This window comes from Rhagoletis pomonella, unplaced genomic scaffold (assembly GCF_013731165.1).
Source record: "Rhagoletis pomonella isolate Grant_MI unplaced genomic scaffold, Rhpom_1.0 Rhpom_scaffold_00005, whole genome shotgun sequence".
Lineage (NCBI taxonomy): Eukaryota > Metazoa > Arthropoda > Insecta > Diptera > Tephritidae > Rhagoletis > Rhagoletis pomonella.
In genome coordinates this window covers 68,162,194-68,190,128 of record NW_023458559.1, presented here as the reverse complement: position 1 = coordinate 68,190,128, position 27,935 = coordinate 68,162,194, and the positions used below count along the sequence as shown (strand labels likewise).

Here is a 27,935-nt window from a genome sequence, read left to right as displayed (position 1 = left end):
ATCGCACCAAATTCGTACTACCAGCATTTAGCAAATTAATAAGTTTTTATTCCAAATAAGTTAGTGATGCTACGCCCCTTACACGCTGCTCCATTGCCATTCGTTTGATTTCCTCTCGGACTTGCTCTAAATTGCTAAAAGGTAACATCAGGTGGTCGTTGGCGTATTCGCTAATATTCGTGAGCTGCGCGACAAATAACCATACCAATAGAATACATTGATGAGTAGGAAGAGCATCGGAAAGACGATACGTGATGCGCGATCGATTTTCGAAACGGAATTGTACTGCGGCACACGCTTGCCTTTGCGACGCGCCTCTAACTCTTCGCGCCGATAGAAGGACATGCGTCTCTTGCCGGAGGCACGATGTGGAGTGGGTTCTGAATGGAGAGAAGAAGCAAAGAAATTTTTGTAAACGGGGCGTGAAAATAAGAAAAATTTGTGTCATTTAAAATTGTCACATGAAAACGAATTGTATCACTATTTTTATAAACACAATGACAGTTATTTTAAAACGGCCCCCTGTTGTAATGCCCTTTCTAACAAAAAAATTTTACATTGAATGCCTAGTGAAAACACGGCGTTAGGTGATTCCTTCAATGGAAAAACTTGTGCTGTATTCAGTAAGTAATGCTTTCTCTCAAAATAGTTTTTTACCACGAGTGGTGAATGAAGACTTGTGCTAGAATAACAACTAAATATGTACTACCTACTAAACAGCTTGCATGAGATTTCCCTGGAAATTATGTTTTGAATTAAGTTGCATTGCAGATCAGCGTGGAATTCAATGGCGTTTTCTTTTCGACAAAAAAGGTTACCTTTTTGTTGCCCTCTTCTTTAGATTTGTGCGCAGAGGGCAATGAGTAGGCAAGGAAACGCCATAAGCCTGTAATGATTTCCACGTGCTCTGGAAGTTGTTCTGTAGAAGATTTGAATGCAACTGCATCCACTAAACGGCTGCAGGCTTCCAAAAATGTAGCTTTCATTGATACGGGATTCTTACTGGCTGCAGCCGCAGCAGGAGCGTCGACGACCACACAAGACCACAATAGCCCAACTTCGCTCTGGCTACTGCAGCAGATTAAACTCATACCTTAGCAGACTAAACGCAGATGTGCCGAATGAGTGTCCGGCATGCGGAGATACACCTCATGACTCGAAGCATCTCTTCGTATGCCCGGAAAACCCAACAACTCTAACGCCTTTGTCCCTGTGGACCGACCCCATTGAGGCTGCACGCTTCTTAGGACTGCTGTTAGTGGAACTTGACGACGACGACTGAGATATTAACCGATCTGGGGGGGTTGTTTTAGCCACTACAACAACAACAACAACGACCACGCAAGAGGACTCCACCTGACTATGCTTCGGTGCTAGTTTACGACTCATTTTCTCTACTTTTCTGATCTGTTATAAGCAGACCCTCTCCGACACGAGAGGTCGTTGATATTAGCAAGCTGCATTAAATGCCTAAGCTTTTTAAGAATTTCGCCACCTTAAACCAATTAACCTCAATCCCTGCGAAGCCACACAAGATCTCTTGTCGCAAATAGTAGGGGAGTTAAAGGCCGACGTAGCTTTACTAAGTGAGCCGTTAATTGCACAGTCTGGTAACTGGACGCAAGACTCCAGCGGAAAAGCTGCAACGTGATGTCCTCCCAGCCAATGGCTAAAGTTTGCGATACAGAAATGGCACGGAAGTCAATACCGAAGCAACAATGTGCTGTATTTTAGTGGAACGACCGCATCTAAACCCTGAGAACAGGGTGCATCAAGATGAGAAGTCGTTTCCAACGTGCAAGAGGAAAGGTTTAGTTCGCGCAGTACAGAGGAAGATACAAAGCAGAGAGACATGTACTGAAAATAGCAATAAGACGACGCTGAGAAGAATCCGTGGGGATCAGCATACAAAATTGCGATGAAAAATTTCATGTCACGCCTAGACGCACTGGTTCATATCGGGGTAGCTTCGTACCTTAGAATGCTCATACAAGCTACTTAGAAGACCGTTCGGAGTACAAAACTTCAGCAGGTGCGAAAAATCGAAAAATCTCAAGCGGCGTTTTCCAAGACACTGTGCTTGGACTTTTGTCTACGAACATTATGCACGACGGAGTTCTTCGCTTTAAGGTACCCAAGGCGACCGAGGTAATTGGTTTTGCGGACGACATCGTGGTTGTAGTTACTGCGAGACACTTAAGCGAAATTTGCTATAAAGGCAATAAAGTCATAGAAGCCGTACAATCGTGGCTTCAAGAAAAAAATGGCCTTAAGCTGGAGGAGCAGAAAACGGAGACGCCTGTTTGGCACAGCGCATTGCAACAGTCATCGTACTTCCGCGGTGTGAAATCAGCGTATAGATTATGTGCCCTTCGGGTATGCTGTGTGCTCGAAGCAGTCTCGGACGAGGCAGCATTGGTTGTCGCTAGCATGTAGCCCATCGGGCAGAAGAAAAGCTTTTTGGGAGCGAAATTGAAACTTCCACTGTAAAAGATGCCAGCAGGCTAGCCCGGCAACAATGATGGGACAACTCTCCGTATCCCGAATTTGAATCGCTGGCTTGACAAAACGCACGGCGAAGTAGACTTCTACTTAACTTGTACTTATACCGGTTTAAACATGAATCTGATCCTGTTATATGTTATAGAAGATGTAAACCATGTATTCTTCGAATGGCGCATTTTGAGGATGCAAGACGGCAGATTCGCCGAGCATTTGGAGGAAATCACTCATCCGTATCATTCGTACATGCAACAATGAAAAGATTGGGGGCTTTCGCAAGACCAAGACGTAGCAACGGCGACTAAGCGCCTTCCCCTCACATGGAGTTATGCTTGGCGGCAGTCTCATGGGGTGCGGAACTTGACGAAAACAACGGACCTATCCTGAATTCAAGATTTTATCCACCTTTTACTAACAGCGAGTATATTCTCTTTCCTAAGTTCGCAGTTGCGAAAACATTACAAAAAGCTTAAACATTCTTACCTTCACTCGCTCGCAAATGTGCCTCCTCATCATCCTCGTCGGACATATCGAACCCGACGCGCCCTCGCTTGCGACGTCGGAAACACGGCCACGCGAAACAATTGAAGTTGTAACGACCACCACCAGCAGCTTCATTTCTACCGCCGGCAAGTATACGCCGCTTCGCGCCTGAATTGCGACGAGACCGCGCACCCACACCAATGCCGCTGCTGCTCGTCGAACCTTTGCCGGCGCCATGTATCGGTATCGAACACATCGAAAGCGGTATAACTTCATAGAGCCTTGAATCGGTGCTCTCATTGAATTCGCTTTTAAGCGTACGTGCATCTGCATCCGATTCGGTATCCGAATCCATTTCCTCTATAATGAAATAACATTCGCCCGAACCATATTTGGTAAAGTAATGTACGACAGCGAATTGTAGAATTGTAGCAAATATGAAGGCGAAAGAGAGGAATACGAAGAAATCCAATGCGGTGAGATAAGGCACCTTTGGCAGATCGGTGCGTGCCTCCAAGCCGAGAAATGTCATTGTCAGCACGGTGGTTATGCCGAGCGAGACGCGATCTGCGGTAGCTTCACGATTAAGCCAGAACGAGACCCAGGATAGGACGACCAGTAGACAGCAAGGGCCGTAGACTTGTATGAGAAAATTGCCCATGTGGCGTTGTAGGTGAAAATTAACCATTAACATCGAGTACTCAGCTGTTGGTATAGAGGGCAGGAAAAGAGAGAGAGAGAGAGAGAGAAAAGAGAAAAATATGTTTAGTGCAGTGCGAAAAGTTAAATATGAAGTGCCATCAATTAGAAAGTTTTTATTTTTTTTCTAGTTTTGTGTGACTAATCAATTGCTTTGCCTAAGGCTACATAGTGCATTATTGTTGTTGTTGGTGCAAATTAATCACTGCAGTGGTTCAATGCGCTTTGGCTATTTCCATGATTTATTATCTCTAAGAGCTCAACTAAATCATTCGTACTCAGCGACTGGTTGACCTACATGACGTATGAGTAACCCAAAAAAAGAAACAAACAAAAAGTAGCCCCCTTTAACAAATAAAAACAAATAATACCAAATAAATCAAATCTTTACTTACACGCCCGACTCGATTCGAAACGCACTGAACCCGGTGCATCCAAATTACTACCAACCCCAAAACCACCGCGTCCCGCACCAACACCCACACCACCACCACCACCACCAAAGGCACCTTTGTCCAACTGCGACCCAGTACCGCGTACATGTTGATTCTTTGCACCCGGCCCCGCAAACGTACTCATCGATTTGCTGCCATATTTCTGATTGTAACGATTGTGGTTGAAATCGTTGCCCGCATTCATGTTGTTGTAGTAGTAATTGTTGCTATTTCTATTGCCACCCCTATTGTTGCTGCTGTCCGATGTTGCATCATGCGGTGCAGCGGCTTTGTAGATCACATCGGTGAGGTTGCCAGCGGGGCAATCAACCAAATCGAATTGTGACAATTTCATATCCTCAGCAATGGCAACAGCTGGTCGCTCGCGATTCCAACGATAAACAACATCCGCTGTCGTGTAGCCAACTGTAGTGTGAGTGAAGAGAAGGAAAGTGTTAGTTAAAATGTAAAAAAAAAATGTATGTATGTAGCAGAAAATGAGTTCATTTGTTTGCGTAAATGCAGCGTGTCAACGAGTTTAGCGATTGTGAGATTGTTAGACAAGCGATTGTTGAGAGTGTCAGTGAGTTTCACAACATTTTCTGATGGAAGGTATTAAGTGAGTTGAGTAAGTAATGAATTTCAAGTACGCAAGTGATAAATGAAGTAAATAAGAGTAACATCTGGCACTGCGAAAAACCAAAATTGCATTGATAAGTGTTTAAGAAGTAGCTAAAGTCTGTGGGCGGCCAACGTGGCTGGTAAGAACCTGCTTTCATTTCTATACCGCCCACCATCCAAAAAATTGTCTTTCCTAAAAGCTACCGCTGTGGTGTAGTAGTAAGCAGTGCGCACTTCCACTCCGCAGCGACTGGGTTCAAGCTCTGGTCAAAGCAACATCGCAAAACAATGTAGAAAAAAGGTTTTTTCTTCACAGCGGTTGCCCCTCGGCAGGCAATTTCCTTTAAAAAAAAAATAAATAAATAAATTAAAAGAAAAATATATAGATATTTTTGAAAGGAACCTACGCTGCAAACTTTTAGGTACTTCTAGAATGTGCAGCGCTGCTTTTAGTTTATATATGTAAATATGAATGCAGGCGCATTGTTAATTAAAAGAAAACTAAAATCAAAAATTAAATACGTTCCTAAGAATTAAATGAAATAAAAAATGAATATTTCTTCTTTAAAAAAATAATATAATCTAATAATTAAAAAAATATATATATTAAAAAAAACTAAATTAAATAAGTTCCCAAAAATTACATAAAATAAAAACAATTAAAAAAAAAACAGAATCTAAAAACTAAATAAGAAACAAACCTTCCTTCCTTGAAAAAAGAAGAAACAATAAAATAATCATTAAATGAAATTTAAAAAAAATATAATTTTTTTTCTTTAAAACAATAAAATCTGAAAGCTAAATTAAAGACAGAAAAAAGAATAAAAACATGAAAATATATGAAATGAAATAAAAAAAAATTTTTAAAATAATAAAATCTAAAAATCAAAAGAAAATCACAAAAACATGTAATTAAAAAAGAAAAAAAAATCCATGTTTCCGTCTGTATGGTAAAGTTGAATTGGTGATATTTTCGTAGAGATTTGTAACTAATTTCTTGTGCAAACTGTTTAAAATTTTATTAAAAGAATATCTTTTAAAATAAAGACACAAACGTTGCGAACACTTGTTTGAGTAACTGTATGTATGAGATAAAATTTCAATGCCTGTTGTTACATGGTTAAGTGATTCATTTAAGCTTGCTGAGAAGAAATAACCTATGACATAGACACATATGTAAGTATGTGTATAAGGGAGAAGCTAAATCATCATACATTCGCATATGGTTACATAACAATATTAGGGCAGGCATTTGCTTCTTTAATCATTCGTTTTTTTGCATACCTATCTGATGTTTCTGTAGCTCGTTACACAAATTGCGCTGTTGTTGTTGGTGCTCTGTTTTTATTGTCATTGTCGCAGTTAGCAAAATGTGTTTGCATGTTTACTCAATTCAAGTGTCAGACAGTACTAAATTGATTCATTCAGGTGGCACACTACAAAACTGCTGAAGCTGCTCACCTTCATTACATATGTACGAGTATGTACTTGGTAGAATAAATGAGTTTCTGCAGATGGAAGTGACTATTTTCATTGATTTGTATTGGAATTGATTTATTTTGTAGTTTACTGGCAAGGCAAAAATTCAAAAAAATTCGTATCCAGCAAATATCAACGAAGGCTAGACATGCCCTGTGGCCATCGAACTGTAATGAAAATGCCAATAAGGCATGTAATCTACTCAGACATAATTTGTACGCAAAAAAAGAAACTACTTTTATGTGTGTATGTGTGCCGCAGCGGTACTTTTGAGGAATGGTTGTCTCATCGGCTTTCCCCTTGATTTTTTTGCATCTTCACACTAATTTGCGTCTCATCTGATTATTTATACTTTTTTTAGTTCATTTAAACATTTGTTTCACCATTTTCCTTTAATTTCTTCCACTCCTTCGCATTCGTTGATTTCAATAAACAGCCAAATGCCATTACAACATTGTTTCCTTTTCCTTTACCGTACTAATTTCCGTTGTTGTTTGGCAGTTGACGAGTTAATGAGAGTCAGCAGATAGGTTTTGAACTGCTTAGAATGTAAGTTTGAAATCAGCAATACAATTTTTTGTATGCATGTATATATGTATGTATGTAGTTCAAATGGGTTTTATAAGTATACTTTTGTTTTCATTTCACAAGCTACAATATTCTTGTGCATGTAAATGTATTTCGCATATGTGTAAGAATATTGCCTTCGACCCGAATTCCGCATGCACTTTGCACAAATTTGAATTTCAAAATATGGAATTCATTAAAATTTATGTGCACTCGCTCCTAGTATCTTTTGCACGCAAAGACAGGAAGTAGACAGTCGCTCTGCTTTTTTTATTTTGCTTTTTCAGAAGTCAGCAAAAAATATGGCAAGAAAAATCAAATGTCAGAAGTAAGCGCAAAACAATAAACAGCGTATGTTGCAAATGAATCAAACACTTGACAACAACTTAATTATTTTGTATTGAGGTTACGTATGCGCCGCGGCACCCCAGCAAAGCAAAGCTGTGCAACCACTATTATAAGTACATATATGCAGGTTTTGCACACACTTGGAATAGCTTAGAAGATAGTTCATAGTGGAAAATTATTAAAATTTAAAGGGTACTAGGGTGGAAATTCGACCGCTTAGGTTATCTGCAAAGTAAGAAATTCATTACGTTTTTTTTTATTGATCTTTCGAATTATAGTTTTACAAGATTTTCTAATAAATTTTTTAGAGTCGCAGAACTTTAAATTGAAACTTAGTAATGGCGTTACATACTTACGGTACTCAAAAACTGAATTTCGGGTTGAGTGGGATCAGGATAAAATATTTAGTGCCGTGCTACACAAACTGCATTTTATAAGGTCGTAGGCCAATTCTGCCAATGCTGGACATGGCTCATTAAGAGTATACGTGATACAAAAATCGTGATCGATGATGTCGATCGCAAATGGACATTCCCGAACTGAACCACGGTTTTCGAAATACATTTGCACAATTTGCAAGTGTTGTTTGGCGTAAGTCTATTCACGATGAAATGACATGCTAAACTCTGCACGTGTGATAATAGCATTGTCAGATCTATCCAATTTAGAACCATTTAATCGTCATCGGATGCTCTAAAAAACCCGCCTTCAGCACCAAAGCAACCTGTATGTACTTAATATTATGGGACTATACAAAATGACAGCTCATGCTTTGGTTTACTTTATTCGAATGTGGAGATAGCGGAATATATATCAAATGATCTCTTGAATCTCTAAGAAGTCATCTCTCCGGAGCTACTAAAAGTAAACAAGTAAAGAAGCATAAGTTCGGGCGAAAATATCGTCGTTTCAATTTTCGCTAAACTACCAAAGGTCTACAACAGTCTTATTTTTTAAGAGATTGTTGTAAGTATTAATTTGGAGTAAATGAGCGCCCTGAGTTATTGAAATATCTAAGTTTTTCTATATCTCAAATTTAGCGTTATACGTGAGGTGGGTGTAATTTTAGTCCGATATGAATGATTTTCAACGAATTGCTTTTTCGTACCACGGTTATTAAGTGCACCGAGTTTGGTAGAAATCGATAAATCTTTTACCGAGATACACATTTGTGGTCATAAATAGGCGGCGCCACGCCCAAGATCCAAAATTTATGATAATCTAATTTTCTGCTAAGTGGTTATTGCAGTGATCGATTTGGAGTCAATTAGCTTTGGTAATTACTGATTTATCTCAGTTTTCGTGCTACTGTAAATTACCGTTATATGGGAGCTGAGCGCGTTAATTGTCCGATTTATAAGATTTTCAAGAGATTTTTTAGCTGGATTCTAAGCCAACCTTCACCGAGGATTAGTGAAGCGGCTACTGAGGGTCAGAATTTCATCATAAGTGGGCGGGGTCGTGCCCATTTTCCAAAAATTTCATAATAATATTATTTTACACCAAAATTCGAATTCACGCACTAATTTTAATCAAACTGGATGCAAGATTTACTGATATATCGTAGTTTTAACATTTGTCGAAAATACCGTCATAAGGGAAGGGGGCGTGGTTACAGTCCGACTTCGCCCATTTTCAATACCAACCTACCAACATTTGTCTGTATCTATCTCGATTTCATTAGGCTGTCACAAACAACCGTTATACGAACAAAGTTATAATAACCTTGTGAAAAAGTGCGCTCGGGTATAAAAATGAGGAAGAAAAATTGGGAAGAGATTTAAGAAACATCTAGCAGCTAATTATAACAACAAAATGACCTGTAGAGAGGCGAGTTAGTAAATTCGAAGTTGAGAAAACAGTCTAAATTATAAATAAAAATCGGACCCGTATCTACCAATGCTAGATAGTAGTATTACCAAGGAATTGGCTCTCTTTTTTTAGAGGGACCTATGGATCAGTTAGAAATTCTCGACAAAACATCTGTATCTCCTTCCAAGCTGAGATCTATGCGAAGAACCTCTGCATTGATTAATGCCAATAATAACCTATGGACTAAAATATTAACTTATGGATTAAAATTTTACTGTCATTATGGTCGACGTAAAATAGGAAGAATGTGAAAGATCTTCTGAAATTAAAAGAACCTGCAATAAGAGCTCTTACCGGGATTATCAAAGTTTATTTTCGTATTACACCAATGCACATATGATGGCGCATATCAAGTAATTTTCTCTGTAGGAGATGTCGTGATGAAGACAAGGTGGTAAAACGTACTACATTCTTTGTCTATGTTCCGAACTACTATAGAACCACTTGGGGTTATTTATATTTAGTAGTCTGGCATTTTGGACTATTGGACCGGATAACAAACGAGTCAGGGGTAAAATATGTATATTCAGTATTTTAGGTAACACCGGTTAGAGCATTGGAGCAGGTCCCAAACTGATGCAGCTTGTGTACTTATACATATACTTGGGTACTACTCCAATGGTCTTTGTTAGTAAGATGGTACAAATTTATGTGCAAAGCCTATTTTTGGCCTAAACTCCACATAACTATACTAGACCATCTATACTCAAAATCCTCTTTTAAATATTCACTGTTTACATCTGTTACGCAGATATAGCTATATAGTATATTCACGGTGCGGCGAAGTACATATGTATGTGCACATTTAAATACATATGTATGTACTATATTTATTTCTGCGGCTTTCAAATTGTGTCACATTGAGGTTTACTATGCGGATATGCATACATTACAATACATTTGTACATATATAGTATGTACGCATACTTTGTAGTCTGTCGTACGCACGTCTATTTGATGTGTAATGAGTAAATTGATTTTTAATGATGTTACGTATACGACTGGTGGTACGTCTCGAAAATCAAAAGTGCAAATTGAAATGCAAAATCCAAACAAAAAAAAATCGATTTTATGCGAATATAAATCATGTTTAATGAATGCAATTAGCTTGAAAGACGTTAAAAATGCTGTAGATGCTGAATTTTTCTGTGATTGAATATAAAAAATACTAAAAAGATATTTGGTTTTAAAATGCCTATATGAAGTTAGCTGCTGATCAAACAAAGAATTTTTAACCTATACAAAGTGCTTTTCAGAAACATTAAATATTTTCTTTGATCTGAGCTCGTTAGTCATGTGCATATATATGTCTGAAAAAATACGTAGAATCGAATATGGATGAGTAATAGTAAATTTCCACTAGGCATTAAATGACAATATTCTTAATGACAATGTTGGGCATTAAAAATTTCCGTGCCATTGCGTTCATAAAAATAGTCACATTTTCACATGGCATTTTTTTAATTCGTATACATTTTTGGTAATTTCAATACCTAGTGGAAATTCGGCATAAGATAGAACAACAAAAAATTATACTCCAGTTCAGACCTAAGAATATATGGGGCACCTAATGTAAATAATTGAAGAAGAGTTCCGCATTCAAAAATTTACTTACAACACAATTTACCCACAAGAATCCTTCTGGAATTATTAGGGGAAATAGTTTAAATTGGGGTTTCCTAATGGCAGCCATAGCCTAGTGAGTAAAGGTGTCTACTAACTCAGTTTTTGGGGGATCGAGGAGAACTCTACTTTCATATATTCTCTCTCGTTCCGGCAACTAAAATTTCAGAAAAAAATACTACAGATCAAGACGATTAGTAAGGTATAAATAAAAACTGCAAAGGAGCTCAAAACCAGCCATTGTTCAGATAGCCAAGCAGCATTTTTGACTCGGGGATCACTAACAAAAAAATTAGAATGAGTCAGAGACAGAAAAAGTATGTAAAGTTTACTTGGTTTGCGTTCCGGATGGGAATATATTTGAATTGGTATTGCCGACAAAGCGGAAGCTGAGAAAAATGTCAAAAAACTATTTGTTAAGAAAAATTTCTGAAAGCACTAATTGCTATTAAAACGACTTGTTTATTATATCGCACGTTTAATAATATACAGAATTATTTCAAAATTTCAATTTTGTGGGAAAACGAAATCAAATTTTGTTCAATCCATACATTTGGTATACCAAAAGACAGATGGAAAGTCACATATCTTAGTCATTTTTGGGAAGTTTAGTCATCTGTTAGGCTGAACATATTCTCCTTATCAAGTTTATTTATTGTGTGATGAAATCTCCAAAAAACATAAATTTTGAGTTACATCTGTATATTATTAAACGAGCGATATCCTCTTCCAAGAAATTTTTAAAATATTTCGACTCTCTCTAACACAAAATCTCAAATTTCCTTCAAATCATCTTAAATTCCTGCCACAGCATGCAATCAATTAAAGCCTTGAATGCGTTTGAATGTCGAATAGGCGGGCAGACATATTCATTAGAAAAGCTGCTATGCGAGAAAACTAAGCCAATGCACCAGAGCGCACCTTCACCGACCCCTCAACCGCCTATGGCGCATGCAACAAACAATAATGATTATGTACTTGGGGTGCAAAAAACAATTTCTTATACAATGCATGTTCCGTATGTAGCCCTCTGTATACATTCATTGCTTTTGCCGCTATAAACGAATAAGCAGCGAATAAATGAACTACAAACGGCTAACAACAGCTTAACTTGTTTCCATAGTTGCGCGCTGCGCTTTTACTAGCCTCTTTTTTGGTCTACCCATTTGTCTTTTTGTGGCGTATTTTGCGTTGCTGCTAACTACGTATACATACATATGTATATGTATGTACATGTATTTACATGTGAATAAGTATAAGGACGAGTGGGCAGCATAAGAGCTATTTAAATCATTTTAATATCACAAATCGCAGCAGGCTAGTAAAGTATGCAAATAAAAAAAAAAAAGAAAGCTGGCAGTAAAGTGGCGCAAAGCGATAAGCATTCAGGGTGTTTGCAAGCTTGCTTTTGAGTATATGTACAGTAATACGCTGCATTCCTGGTAAATGTAAATATATGTATGTATGTATGCAATTCATAAGTATTTCGTTGAATTGCATTTATAAGTAGTTAGATCGCATTAATACAAGCGGACCGCCGACTACAAGCGCCTATATGTTGTGTCCTCCGCTCACATAAGCTTATTTGCGACTTTGAGTCATCAAGGTCAATAGGTAATAAAAATAGCTACACAATTATACACACATGCTTATGCACAAGTGCATATTAGGGCGGTCCAAAAATACAAGCGGGGGAAAAAATTTAAAATGTTAAGCTCTCACCTGCCTCAAAGACCATGAAGATTTCCACGTGTTTTATGAGGCGAAGAAACACTTTTTCATAGAAAAGATATAGAATTCTTTAAAATCAATATTTTTCGATCGGAAAACTCTGTTTCTCTTTAGGAGACTTCCAATAACAAGACCCAATTTTTAATTTGAAATAAATTAATATTCACGAAAAACCCCAAAAAAGGACCCATAAGTAATAAAATAAAATAAACATTTGGGTGTTATTATTGGAGTTCTCTTGATAAGAGACCGAGTTTTCCGATCGAAAATATATCGAACTTTAGGAATTCTATACCATTTCTAAGTAAATATGTTTTTTCCCCATATAAAATACATAGAAAACTTCATGGGTTTTGAGGCAGTTCTAAATATATTTTTTTTTTTACAAAAAATTCGATTATCATATTTTCCGTTAAGAAAAATCCTAGAGGGTGAGAGCTAACATTAAATTTTTTTTTTTTACCACCCTAGTGTACATATAATACGTGTGTGTGTATGTCCCTCAGCGTTCCGTAACTCAAAAATCTCACTTGCATAAGTTTAAGAAAATTATGAAAGAAATTATTTTGTTTACTTGTTTGTTTGTGTGCTCATAAGAGTGGATGTACATATTTAGTACATATGTATGTATGTACGTACATATAAAGTACACGTACGAAGTCTCAATTGCATTTACTTTATATGTATTTACGTTGGTTTGATGTTGAACTTTCATAAGTTGTTTACAAGTTTTTGGCAGTTTTCATTTCACTTACATGAGCCAAACTTTAGTGGACACTTTTGTATATCCATAGGAAAGTCTTCTAAATTCATTGGACAGCCAGCTTTGATTGTTAATCTGAAATTGAATGGAAAATAAATAAACATTAAAGAAACCAATTTGGCAAACGGAGATAAGGAGAAAATTTCAACCAAGGCACATTGAATATTTTTAATGTTTAATGTGTCTAGAGCGCCGAAACCTATGTATTCTCTCAATCATGATTTCATAACATAGACTTAATTTACGTAACTTAATCTGTTATATGCAAGTAACTCAAGAATCAGCGGATTTTAGATTTTTATATTAGGGTCATACGGAAATGGAGAGCCGTGGAAGTTAGACGGCTAACTTGCAAACAGCTGAAAAAGAAAATGAACCACACTTTCTAGTACCCAAAATAGCAGCAAACAACAAGAGGCAGAAGATAGCGGTAATTCCTGTGTGAATTGGCAGTTTGGTGTTACAGTTTCGTCTGATAAGTGGCGATCTCTTAGCCACTTGCAGATTGCACTTTATTATACTAAACTATAATGATCTATAACCCTGCATGCCCAAAATTTTTGTAGAAACAAAGTTTTTTTTTTTAGTTTGGATGAACATTAATTTTTATAACATTTCAAATTTTTTTTGAGATTTTTTTTTCGTTTGAGGGAACCATAAATGTTTATCAACTAGTTTTTGTTAAGTATCATTTATTAACTACAAAATCGATTCTCCTGTTTCTTCAAAATTGCTATTTTTTCTACACTTTTCACTAAAAAATTTAATACAAACAAACAAAAATTCAAAAATTGGACTCAATTGGTCTCTTGAAAATTTTATTAGCTACCTTTAAAAAAAATTTATCAAATTGATTGAAAAATAAAGGCTCCAGTGAATTGTGAACACGAAATGCCAATTTTGAACCACTGTGCATTGGCGTCACATTTTAATTGTATCTTAACTTAAGAAAGCGTGACTGGCGAAAATACTTTTACTTCTTCCTTTCGGCCTCTTCATTGGATTACTGGTTTCTTGCACTCACCAGTCCAAAATTCGAGCTCACACCTTTTTTTCTTCAAATAACTGAGAGTCACAGCTATTGATTCTTTATTTACTCCAAAGCGTCTCATTATCACTGGCTGCATTTGCGTCATATTTTCCCATCAACTTACTTAATTTGGTTAATGTGCTGCATCTTCTTTTTTGAACTCGTTGTTCACCTTTTTTTAAACGAGTTCATGAATATGGGAATGTCACGCCGGCACATTCGGCTTGTTATTGAAATTGATCCAGACATCCAGACGTTTGCGTTACATGAGTACTTAACATACATACTTTCAGGAAACGGAACTTAGTGGCACGAACGGGAGTTGGGAATTCGTTAACAGGAAAATTATGCAGTCGCCGCGTGCCACTTTGAGTCACTTTGTTAGCGGCTGTATAAGTATGAAAAAGTATTGGAAAATGGGCTTGTGACTATATTAGTCATACGCAAGCTCATTATTAATTGTCACAAAATACAAATAAATTTTTATCGAGCCAATCAATCCCAACCAACCAGAGTTTCAGTCAAAGTACACATATAAAAAGGTTCATTTTCTGTGTAGGAGACATAACTAAGTCAAATTTAAATCTAGCAAATTGAATAGCTTAGTGATTTTCGCCGCTGGTGAGTACTACTTATTCAAGGATTCTCGGGAATAAGGAAACCACATTCCTTATAAACTTTTCTTTCAGGCCTCCTCTGCGTACAAGCGCTCTCAGTTCCCAAGTTGAACACCACTACATCCGAATCCAGCGAGGAGGAATATCGCGTCATTTTACTGCTGGTGATAAACGTCCTGTCAGCTTAGAAGACGTTGGAGCCGGTGGTAGTCCACCTGATTTAAAATCGGTCGAAGTCAAAGTACCAAGCGATGCATAACCATCAACCAAACAGGAGTTAATCTCCGAAGCTCTGACCGCACGTGGTATTGACAGTGAAGCGCAGAAACATGTTACAACTGTAGCCGGTGAACGCGCGAGTACTGCAGAAAGGTGATGCCAGCGACTGGAAGGCTTGCAAAGGTGCATGCTGTGGTCGCAAGGCTAAACAGTCGCCAGTAAGACAAATAATTGACTTGAAACATAGGATTTAGAAGGAATGGCGAAGGACTTCTTTAAACTTATTGATTGTTTATTTTTTATTGTTTTTTTCTATGATGAAAGTGATCTTGTGTTCTTAATACTGATTATTTTATTTGAAATAAAAGTTTCGAAAGTATCTTAAAAAAACATTTTTTTTTGTTACAATAATATTGCAAGCATTTGGCAGCCTTACATCTTACAAAATTAGAAATGTAAAATCTTTTGTCCAGCTCAGTATAAACAACTCCGCGATATTGAAAACAAGGGGTTTCGAGGGTTTCGCCTACGCAGAGGGAAAGCCATTTCCGGACCACAACCGAACTATGCTTGAACGTTAGCATCCGTTCTTGGTGGTTAAATTACCGCATCGCCGCTAATAGCACTGAAGCTGGTCCGATTTGCTTTCTTCCGTCTAGCATCCGACAAGGAAAACTTTCGAGGCGCTAGTAGACATGTTAGTGGCAAAAATACATCAATGTATTTCTTTTATTTGATACATCGAAGGGCATACATCGATTTGCTTGTCATTTTTCAGATATTATTTCACAGCAAAATATGTCATAAGCAAAATTGTAAAAACTTCAAATTAATTACTGTAACTGAGGAAATTATGTTTCTAATGGAAATTTTTAGAGCCATTTACATTTTTTTGCCACTTCTCTTTTCTGCAGTCAGTTTTCAAAAACATTGATGTATCGATGCAAAGCTCTGATCAGTTCTTGTACGCTACATCCTGCTACAACCTCTGGTACTGAAAGTTTAGCTTCGGAGAAAATACTCAGTGTCCTGATAGTTTATTAATGTATGGTTGTCGCTTGCCAGAGCTTTTCATGGTGGTATCAAGAAAACCATTGTAAGAAAAAACTTGCCAGCAACAGGATTTTTTAGGATATAGCCAGTCCAGGCACTGCTAAAAAGTATATCAGTTAAGAAAATCTTCCCAACACCAAAAGTGGTTATCTCAAACTATTATTCTGGAGCCAGTCCAGTCTCTAAGAAAATAAACTTGTTTCAGGCCGACCTATCTCGAGCCCGTCAAGGTTACCCTTACAAAGTAAACGTACTAGAAAAAATCTGTCTTCCTACCCAAGTCAAGATATTGCGTGGTAGTGCCGGTCCAGGCACTACGAGAGATAACCGTTATTGAGAGAATCTGTTCAGTGCCAGAAGTGATTATCTCTGATTAATTTTTGTATGCTAGGCCTTGTCCAGATACTATTGGGTGTGAACATCGCAAAGAAAATCTATTAAGCGCCAGAATAGATTATCTGTAGAACGGATTTCCTTGCTAGAAGCTGTTTGGCGCTGTCGAAAAAATCTCAGTTACGGAAATCGAGCCAGGCTCCAGATGGGATCAGAGCTTTGTCTAGAGAATTTCCGGCCGGGCAGCTAGGAACCCACTGTGTCCACATTCCGACTTACCAGGATAATAAGAAAGATCGCACATACCACATTATTTGATGAAGTAGCATATTTTCTATACGGAATCATGGAGTGGAGTGGAATATTATTGAAGCCCCAGCCTTTTACAAGCGAAAGGTTACCAAGTTTTTTCAAGGAAAAAATCATATTTTTCAGGATAATCTTGGAATCTTTATTTCAATTACAAAACCAAAAAAAAAAAATCAAAAGTATTACAGATTGAGTAATGTGTAGTAACAAAAAAATTATCACACATTTCATAGAAAATACAATACTAAATACGTGCTTTTATCCTTCTGAAATCCTACGTTTCAAGTCACTAATTTGACTTAGTGCCAACAGTAGCTGCGGCCGAAGCAGGTGCCTTTGTCACGCCTCCAATTGCTGACACCGCCTTCACTGTACTACTTGCGCTTTCGCTGGCTACCGTTGTAATTTCCGGTGATGTTTTCCCTGCTGCGGTTGTACCAGACAATTGACGTCTATTACGCACCACTAAGGCTCGTTTTTGGGCTTCACTGCCTATACCCGGTGCCTTCAGAGCTTCGGAGATAAACTGCTGCTTGGTTGATGGCTTTGCATTGCTTGGCACTTTAACCTCGACAGATTTTAAATCAGGTGGACTAGCAGCGGCACCAACGCCCGCTAAGCCGACAGGACGTTTATCACCAGCAGGTAAAATGACGCGATGTTCCTCCTCGCTGGATTCGGATGAAGTGGAAGTCAGCTTGGGCACGGCGAGCGCATGTACACTGAGGATAGCTACAAGGAGTATTTGTTAATTTGGTATAATTTAGAATCCTTGGGTGTAGTACTTACCAGTGGCGAAAATCACTAGAGTCTTCATGTTTCTCGGTTAACGTTTAGTTTAGTTATGTCTTCTGTTCTCACTTTGAATCTTTTTATATACAAACTTTGATGAAAGTTTACTCACTTCGAATCTCTTGGTGAGACTTTTACATAATCACTAGCGCAATTGCCCCACCTTTTAATTGTAACTTAACTTAATAAAGCGTGACTGGTGAAAACAATTTCACTTCTTCCTTTCGACCTCTTCATTGCATTGCAGTTTTCTTACACGCATCACTCCAAAATTTGAGCACACATCTTTTTTTCTTCATTCGCATATGTACATGTTCACACGAATAACGGAGAGTCACAGCTATTGATTTTTTTATTTACTAAAAGCTTCTCATTATCATTGGCAGCGTATGCGTCATATCTTCCCGTCGTCTTACTTAATTTGGTTAATGTGTTGCATCTTCTTTTCGAACTCGTTAGTGAACTTTTTTTTTTCAAACGAGTTCACGAATATGGAAACGTCGCGCCGGCGCATTCATTGTTAATGAAATTGTTCCAGATGTCCAAATGCTTGTGTTACTTGGGAACTTGACATACTTTCTGGAAATAGAACTTAGTGGTACGAACGGGAAATTGTTAACAGGAAAATTATGCAGCCGCCGATTTGAGTCACTTTATTAGGTGCTACATATGTATGTATGAAGAAGCATTGGAAAATGGGCTTGTGGCTATATTAACTAGTCAAACGAATGCTCATTATAAACTGCCATAACATTCAAATTAATTTAATTTTTATCGAGCCAATCGATTCGAACCAGGCAGAGGTTCAGCGAAGTTGTGTATAAAAAGGTTCAAAGTCAGGACAGAAGACATAACTAAGGCAAAGCAACATAAGTTGAGCAACATGAAGACCTTAGTGATTTTCGCCGCTGGTGGGTACTACTAAAATATTCAAGGATTCTCGAGGATAAAGAAACCACATGCCTTATAACCTTTTCTTTCAGCCCTCCTCTGCGTACAGGAGCTCTCAGAGCCAAAGTTGAAGTTGTCGGTGGAAGTGAAAGTACCAAGCGATGCAAAACAATCAACTAAGCAGCAACGAAGCTCTGACCGCACGTGGTTTTGACAGTGAAGTGCAGAAACAAGTCTTGGTTGTGCGGGATAGGCGTAAAGCGACTGTTATAAGCGCAGCTAATAAGGCGATTTCGAAAGTGACAACCGTAGCGGGTGAACGCGCGAGCACCACGGAAAAGGTGTTGGCAGCGAATGGAGGCGCTACAAAGATGTCTGCTAAAGCAAATTAGTGGTTTGAAACTGGCTTTCCCAAATGCTAAAATATTTTATTAAGCTGGATTACTTCTTATTGTTATTATAAACTTTTTTAAATCAAAATATGAATACAATAAATGATCGCAGGAAATATAATTTCAATTTTATAATCAACTCAAAAAATAACGATTGCATTTGATCGAAAATATGGAAATCCAGATTATATCGGAAAAATAAAAATCGAAATAACAACGTTTTTACAATATTCTAAAAATAAAAATCTTGATATTTAAGGCCGGAACATCTCTTAGCTGAATCGGAAGTATAGACAATAAACCGTCTACTCGGACTCATCAAATAGGAACTGCACTTGCAATGTCCACGTATGGCACAACATTCAAACCTGCTAGGAATATAGGCCGAATCATGACAACCCAAGGACGGAGGAACTTTTAAAGAAGCCGAGAAAGGATAAAGTCAGCTTAACAGCTACGATAACGGGACATTGGCCCATTGGTGAACATGCAACCAAAATTGATCTTCCGTACAACCAACGGCGCCGTTGCTGCAACGGTCGAACATTATATTTGCGAGTGCCCAGCAAATTTACAAATGCTTCATTTCTAACATAAATGGATTCATCGACAAATTCAAGTGATTTTACCAAACTGACAAATCATGAGAGCAGATAATAAATAGGTCCATTCAATATCAAAAAATGTGTATGAATTGTTACTATTACTTGCAAGTTTTTTATTTATTATTTACAAGAGCGAGCAAATTCGAGTGCATAATAATGCGAGAGGGCTGCAAATACTTGCAATTAAAAATTTTACTAGCGAGAATTTGCAAAGTGTCAAAAGGTAAGGTTATGTTTCACATTCAAATTTTAACAAAGTGTTTAAGAGGATGATTTGAGTGAAATGAAAATATGGATGAACAATTTAAATCTAATGTACATATGTTTTTATGACGATGAGAAATGGTTCCAATCAAAAAGAAAATTGCGGGTCAAAACTTTCCCCTCCGGAAAGTGTCAAAATGGGGTAAGTTGCACGTTTTCAATAGCTTTGCGTTCAATAACTTTTTCTGATAATTCTCTCTCTCAATTTCACTCCCTATTTTTCTTTTACGCTCTCGCTGCAATTACTTACCAGAAAAGTTATTGAACGCAAAACTATTGAAAACGTGCAACTTACCCCATTTTGACACTTTCTTTATCAGGTGTTTCACAGAAAGCGTATGCTCTCAGCGCTAAGTGGGTTCTGAGAAAGTACTCAGGCGATGCTTCTTCCAATCAACCAACCATAAGCGGATTATTTTCAGTCGATGGATGTGACTTATAGCTGAAAGAAAGGACAATTAAAAGCCTTACCCAAATGCTCTTTGTTTTTGATAGTTAAGAGCAAATTTTAATACAAATCATTATCCATTCTCAATGCTTATTCTAACTATGTAATTTCCAATTTCCAAATAATGCTTAAAAACATAAATGTGGTAATAATTATAATATCTCTCACCTGCTCGAATATAACACCCTGCCATTCTGATAGATGCGCACAAATTTATTTGGTGTCGTAATGGTATGTAGATAACTTTGTTTGCCATTATAGAAGTAAGTGTCGGGTTTCCAAATGCGCGCCAACATCGAAACACTCAAAGCCAATGTATCTTGAGCGCCCTTGAAGGCTAAACGTTTATCCACCCACGATTGACGGAAATAGCAATCCATGGAATATGTCTGCCAATAGATGAATGAATACAAAAAAAAAAGAAAATAATAATGCTTACTTTCAGGCAAAGCTAAATTACCACAGAGAATTTAATCGAAATGAAAAGGCGTCGCGTTAATTTAATAACATACTATGTACGGATGTATGTGTATGGTTACAAATGTATGTTTGTAGGTGTGCAAATGTGCATGAATTCGTGGTGTGAGAGTGTAAGTGTTTGCTAAATCAACAAATAATAAATTGAAGTCAGTCTGCGCGTGACTCTTATCGTCTAAGCGTTTTTGCCTACCACCCATTCGTAGTTTTTTTTTTGCTGATTTTAATTGGTTTTGATTTGTGTAACTGGTAAGAGCAAATAAATTTGTTAGGCTTTTCAACACAAATAAACACTTGTAAAATAATTAATAAGAAATGTTTACATGCAATTTGTTCGTGTGGCGAAGAAGCTGTTGAAGTGTCAAAATGCTGGAGGTGGGCAGCGCTCCTTCCTTCATAGTACAGAACTAATTAGCGTTATTAATTGGAAAATTAAATTGCCTTTACATGCAAATGTCGACCTGTTTATGATTGATGTTCTTGCTGCCATTTAAATATGTATGTATGTATGTACATATATATTTTTTTTTGTGGGAAACATTTTGGTTTTGTTTGAGTAAATAGTAGAAGTATAAAATCTTTTGCATTGACTTACCATATCCACTTCGGAAATTGGACCCATACTGCGTACCATTATGTCAACTTCAACTGTAGCTGGTGGGCCTGGAAAGAGTTAAATAAGTATTCACTTCAAATTTGTATGAAAAAGTGAATTTATAAATATGGCATTTCATTTGCATTGTTTCCAAAAAGTTTATTCAAAAAAGAAATATTTAAAGTGTTAGTTAAGTGGAATGGCATCACAGGATAAGTCGCTTACTAATTTTAAATTCAGTGAGATTTAAGTGACTTCCTGCATACCAGTAACAGGGGCGCGGAACTGCTACTAATGCCCTAAACTTTCACCCTTTGGAGCTTTTTTTTTAAGTTTCAGGCACGCTGTAATCTATAAGACTAAAAGTAAAAGTGACTCGCTCATATTAATATGCTAGCCCACTATCGTAGCATTATTAGGTCATTCTTTGCATTTGCCTTCTAACTAAGAACTTTTTTGTGAAAGCTATATCGTCTCGAGGTACGAGATAGCTCTACCCTCATATTCGCGGATGACTCAAAAATGTAGGAGGCGTGATACACTAAAAACATCTCCCACTAAATCTTTGTTTTAGGCTGCCACAGCACTGCAGCATTTTTAAACAGAGCTCGCAGATATAAGCGCGGCTACACTTTTCTCTTAGCCTTCCACCGGTAACTAATTACGCTGCTAACTAGGCAACTATCAGACCACCGGATGACATGGTCATAATAGCTAGATGGAAATTTGAGAGCACTCTCTGCAAAGTAATTCAAACGGAAGATAGGACTCAAAGTCTACCGAACCAAAACCAAAACGTCAATCATTCCTTTCACCAAGAGAAGGATCCTTCCGGGCATGAGCAATATATCCTTGGATGGGGTTGCAGTGAGTGTTACCAGCGAAGTGAACTATCCGGGGCTGATCTTAGATACCAAACTTCCATGGAAAAAATCGTAGACACAGCCATCTCCAGAGCCAAAAAAGCACTAATAATCGTGGGCATGCAGCCCGAGAATCCTTAGATGTATGACGGTAGCTTCAGTCTCAAGAACTACCCTAGACCCTGTGAAACAGTCGCTCACAAAGCTTCAAAGTCTGGCATGTGTTTGCGAAGCGCACCTACGCTGTAGGTAATTCAAGTGCTGCAGGCTCTACATGTAATTATAGAGCTGGCAGCTAAACCAACTCTACTCTACTACTCATAGATAAGATTCCACGGACAATATTATTTAAAAAGAGGTTCAATATAGAAGTGTGTAGGAAATGAACATTGTCCACCTCCATTTTGGAACTACGTCTCCAGCTGAGTACCCTATGGCCCCAAGGATATCGGTGCCAAAGTTAAAGTACTCGATGACATTTCAGGCAGAAATCTAAGCCATCAGTCTGTGCGCGGAGATAAATCTGAATAGGAAATACAACAATGAGAGAATCGTGATCCTCAGAGACACAGGTAGATAGGTAGAAAGTAGGTCAAGTGACTTATTGTTGACAATTACCTTCCAGAATTAGGATTTGGAGGTCCTATATGAAGACTTCATACATCTACTTGAAAATAATATATTTGCTTATTTTAGATTCCCTCTGTGTGCGTTCTCTCAGCTGATTGACATTTTGCGCTTATAATGCCACATCAAAAAAATTGTAGCGTTCACCTATTATAAAGAAATACAAAATGAAAATCTGGCAAGCCTGATTCTCTCACCGCTCTTAATTTCCAAAAGGTTGTATCTAAAAGCTACAGGTTCTTAAGTTTCTTACGGTAAGTTATGTTTTGACTAACCGCTAACACAGCTTCCCGTATAACAGGTTAGCTAAAATATAAAGTTAACTTAAGTAAATTAAGTCTAGACTAACTGATCTTTTAGTGTTGGCCAGAGAGTATGCGTAGTTCTTGGGGCATATGCTGTTACGGTTGTCCTACTCCTACTCTCGCGTCCGCATTCGCGGAACCTGAAAAACGTGAGCAACTCATGCCAGAATTTGGTAACTCATTCTGGCGATTTTAGTAACAAATAAAAAATCCTTGTCGCAACACTGATTTATACCTCAAAGCAGTGAGGCTGTTTGTCGATTTTCGCCACAAAGGCGATTTACAAAGCTAACGCTGGAGCAAACGTGGAAACGGAAATGCTTAATCAAGCATATGTGTGTGTAAGCACATTCCCACATGCAAAATGCACAAAAAAAAGAAGTTAGTGTAAACATAAAAGTGTGAAAGATCTCTTAAATGCATTTGCAGCATTTGTATGGCTGTTGTGCAAAATACCAGTAAAATATAGAACGTAAAGCGACAGCGAGCAAAAAACATAGTCAAAGAGAATTGCAAACAAGCTTATTTGGCACACTAAGTATTTGAGAAAGGTAACAGCTTTTCAAATTCACCTGTGAATAACGCGATTTGCTGTTTTTGAAAGACGTTTTTTTTTCTTAATTGGAAATTGCTAGCAGCAAAATGTTGTAATTGCAAAGAAAATATATGTATGCAAATTGTCAATTTCCTTATGCTCTTTATTGTTTATTGTTTTCCAAGCGTTTTCAACGGCAAACAATTTCCGTGCCTCAACACTTTCCGCACGCAATTCAGCTGCTCGGATTTCCTCTAACAGCACAGCAGCGCGGTTGTTTGATCGCTGTTTTAAGGGAGGAGAAGGCCAATCAGAAAGTGTTGGGTGTAATACGCGTTTGCTGTCACTAGCCCTCAATACATATTAGTCGTTCCACTTACTTCCTTTGCATTTTGCGTGTCAGCGCTCATATTCGCTTAGACACAAGCCTTATCAACGTCCGTTAAGCACAGTTGCTGCGTTTAGCTTATCTCGACTGCATACGAAGCTTCGGTGAGTCTCTCGTCTCTAGCTAATTTGCATTTCGCCTTCATCATTTGAAGGACATCGCTGCTATTCGCCATTACTATTTGATGGAACGATTGCCTTAGCTGACAGTTTCATAAATGTCAGTTTTCGGAATTGTCGCCTTTTGCTAGCGGTAGCTTTTCAGATTTTCCGAAATTTATGCATGAGTATGTTACATACAACAGTGGTATTTAAGTACTTTCGTTTTTAAAGTATCAGTTTGGGTACTAAATACCCAAATATGCACTTAGTATATGGGGCGTTCTATACCACAACGTTCAGGGTTCACACTTCATGTGTTTGATTTGTTTAAAATTTTTAGGGTTGATGCATAAACATAAATAATAAATAAATATGAAATTTTAGCTTGATTAATACATTTTTAAAAACTTTACAGCACAAAAACAAAAACAAATCGACTTAATAGTTTTCCAAATATCTGGAGAACGGGGCGAGAAAAAAATTTCAGAAAAATCACACATGGAAAATTCCGAAATAGAATTACAAATTCCGACAATCCTAAAATAGTTCCGTAAATCGCGAAGTAGTCGTAAAAGACCTCAAATTGTACTGAAGTGACGAAATTCTTTTTTTTTTATATTAGTAGTGTATTTAGCATCAAATCGTAAGTACTAAGTCCTTTTGTATTTTTTGCACGCTTTCATTAGGGGAAACTAACTAAATACTTTTGTACTTAGTATTTAGTACTGTGACAAGAAGTTAAGTTAACACTATCATACTCGATACATATTTAGTAAATACAATTCTTCCCATCGCTGACATACATACATAAATCAAAAAAGTGGATACGCTAAAAATTTCAGCACAACTGGGCCAGATGAATAGCAACCGAAAAGTCTTCGTTTGTCATTTGCTAAAATCCTAGGCATTTAGCAGCTTATTTTCTCCATTCACACACTCATTAATGCCCCCACCAATGTTGCCGATTTACGCCTATGGTCTCCAGTGCAATAGCACATAGCGAATATTTGAGTATGCATTGCTTTAAAAATTCTTCAATTCTGCTGAAGCGTTTTGCTCTTGACAAATTATATGCCAATTACTTGAGTGTCAAAGGACATGACGGTGGTTACCCCAACTATTTGCCACCAATGATTTGTTTAATCAAATGCTTGGCTCATTTAAGTTGCCCTTGCTACTTACATACATTGCCTTTCATAATTCAGAAGCTTTTTAAAAGTATTCAAAGTATGATGCTGTATGGAAATAGAAATGCGTAGCAGCACTTTATTTGATTAACTCAAAGCTAAATATTTTTGCTCCCTTTTCTAATAATAATCGTTTCTGGTTTATGTATTTATAGAATTTAACTTAATATTAGACAAAAACATTTTCTATATTTAAGTACGCTTAGGTTGCAGTGCAGTTAAAGTGGCCATTAGGTGATGGAAATTCCTTTGAGCCTTTGAACGTGTTATTGGAATTTAATGACTCAACTTTTATTTGATTAGAGGAACTCGGCTAAGCAGTTGGCTGCCTGGACTTTCCGATTAGTATTTATGTTTGACAAAAAGCTATGCAGAGCATCAGCATGCAATCATTTGAAAAGCCTGTAAAAAAAAGTAAGTGAGCCTGGGCCACACTGGAGAAGTGAAACCTACGTTACATATCTATTTTGTCTCACAACCAATATCTGCTTTTGCTTAAGGTTATATTTTTTGTCTTTTTTCTATCTAGATCCCAACCTCTACCCCTGTTCGTTCTAATTACATACATTTATGTTATTCTGTTTACCTTTATCTTCATTTTTATCTTTATACTCTATCGCTAACGCAATCGATAGTAACATCCAAAATATCGATAACAAAACCGATAAAAATATCGATAACAAAATCGATGACAAATTCGATAAAAATTTCGATAGCAAAATAGATTATAATATTGGTAGCAAAATCGATTAAAATATCGCTAACGAAACCGATAAATAATCGATTGGAAAATCGATACAACTATCGATAAAAATATCGAAACAATTCTATAAACAATCGATAACAAAATTGATAAATAATCCATGACAACATCTATAACAAAGTCGATAACAAAATCGATAAACAATCGCTAACAAAATCGATAAAATATCGATAAAAAAATCGATTACAAATTCGATTAAAATTTCGATAGCGAAATTGATAATATTAGTAGCAAAATTAATTAGAAAATCGATTAAGCTTCATACCCTCAACTCACAAGATAGTATAAGCCGTCTTAAATAACCTAACGAAAGTGATATGTCCGCAAAGAAGTTCTTGTAGTTCTCAAAGGATCTGACGATGAAATAAAATTTAAAGAACTTTTTCCTCTTCATTCGCTGCCTGCAACAATGTTGTTGTTGTATTCAATGGGATATCTGATAAAAAATGTACCTTTAACTTTAGAGTCGACTTTATTTTAAATATTTATAAACACGGGCCATAGTTTACCCAAAAAAAACCGCATAAATCCAGTGCAAACTTTGTGCAATATTAAAAAAAAAAAGGAAAACAAAAAACTTTCGTAAAAATTTCGAGCTTTTTAATAGGATTTCTAAGAAAGATTTTGCATTTTCGTCCATACAAAGTATGTTCGATGATTTTTTCGTATGGAAGAAAATGAGCAACAGCTTCAACAAAAAAAGTTTCCAAAAATCAACACTTGCACTTAGTGATATTAAAATTGATGGGCTACACTGCTGCATACATAAAACCTTTCTAAGCGATCTAGTTAAAATGAATTTTTGTTTTGAATATTGTTTAAATATTTTACGAAGTTAGAAAACTGGATTTATATATGATTTGTTAAAAAATAAACTATGTTTTTATAAAAAAATACCTAATATTAAATAACAAATAATAATCTCCTTAAACTTGTCATTATGTGGGGCGCCTATAACTATGACTCGAGGTGTAATAATTTCTGCATGATTAAAAATAAATAACAGATAAACAAAATAATTAACTTGAAGCATTTAATATAATCGTATTTTTTTCAAAAAAGCCTCCACTTACCGCCAAATCCCGGTCGTATGCTATTATCATAGCCACGTAATAAATTGTCCAGCAACTCGGAAATATTCGCATGATTGTTGCGTTGCGTCAAGCGCATGTGAGAAGCAGCCACCGACCAGGAAGCGGGCGCACGTGAACCCAAGCCGGACAAAGCCGCTGCAGCAGACATAACACCGACGTCATGCGCAGCGCTGCGCACAGACACTCCGGCGACATTGGTTGCATTCGTTGTGGACATCGAGACAGAAAGGGAGATGGCAGATGCATGCACCACCATGCTGGACGTTGGAGATGTTGACATTGGAGACCAATTAATGTGAATGTGATGTTGTATGGCCGGCATGAGAATGCAGCTAATCAAAAGTTTTAATAAGCGACGCATGAAGCTGCTTAAAAGGCCAATTGTGCGGTGGCGCCCACTAGCAGGGGTTGCTGAAGGTTTGTGGTGGTGGTGCTGGTGGTGGTGGTGGATAGCAGCAGCGGAATGCATGATGCCTCGGTGGTTGTTGTTGTCACTTCAACGATGCTATTGTGTTGATTTTTCTTTTATTGTTTTTTTTTGCATTTGTTACATTTTGGCCATTTTTGTCGGGTGTCGGAGTGGCATAGTTTTACTTGTTAAATGTCTTAGCAGAGCTGACGGTTTTGAACTGTAAGCGCGGCTCTTATTACTAAGCGCTGTGAAGGCGCTGCCAGCGCGATTAGCGCAAAACACTGTGCTAATTTGTTGGTTTTATTTTCCACGGTTTATTTTAATTATTTGCCTATGACTTAGTTGATTTAGTTTTTGCTTTGTAGTTCTGATCTGCAAAGCGCGGAAAAGTCACGATTTATTTTTATAAAAGAGGCTAGTGAACTTTTAATACACGAAAAACAAACACTCATAATTATATGTTGAATGAAAGTTCTAATCGCAAACTCATTTCGTATTCATACATACCCTGAC

At 37.2% G+C, this 27,935-nt stretch overlaps 1 protein-coding gene across 1 annotated transcript; it reads right to left on the bottom strand.

Annotated features, from left to right (window-relative positions):
• Positions 1–5: 5 nt before the first annotated feature.
• Positions 6–27,479, bottom strand: LOC118740197 (gamma-aminobutyric acid receptor alpha-like). The gene is made up of 7 exons (XM_036471694.1): positions 26,990–27,479; positions 21,148–21,215; positions 20,244–20,464; positions 13,115–13,197; positions 4,190–4,544; positions 2,986–3,068; positions 6–380 (listed from the first exon to the last, which is right to left on the bottom strand). Exons 1-7 carry the CDS (start codon positions 27,477–27,479, stop codon positions 148–150), a joined length of 1,533 nt encoding a protein of 510 aa, XP_036327587.1. The 3' UTR covers positions 6–147.
• Between the last annotated feature and the right edge of the window lie 456 nt (positions 27,480–27,935).

Excerpts from the sequence above, each read along its gene's own strand:
- LOC118740197 (XM_036471694.1), bottom strand. The coding sequence starts at position 27,479 with ATGCATTCCGCTGCTGCTATCCACCACCACCACCAGCACCACCACCAC. Across the intron at positions 20,465-21,147 it reads CAATTTCCGAAGTGGATATG|ACATATTCCATGGATTGCTA; the intron begins GTAAGTCAATGC and ends ATCTATTGGCAG. Across the intron at positions 13,198-20,243 it reads AGGGTGTTATATTCGAGCAG|ATTAACAATCAAAGCTGGCT; the intron begins GTGAGAGATATT and ends ATTCAATTTCAG.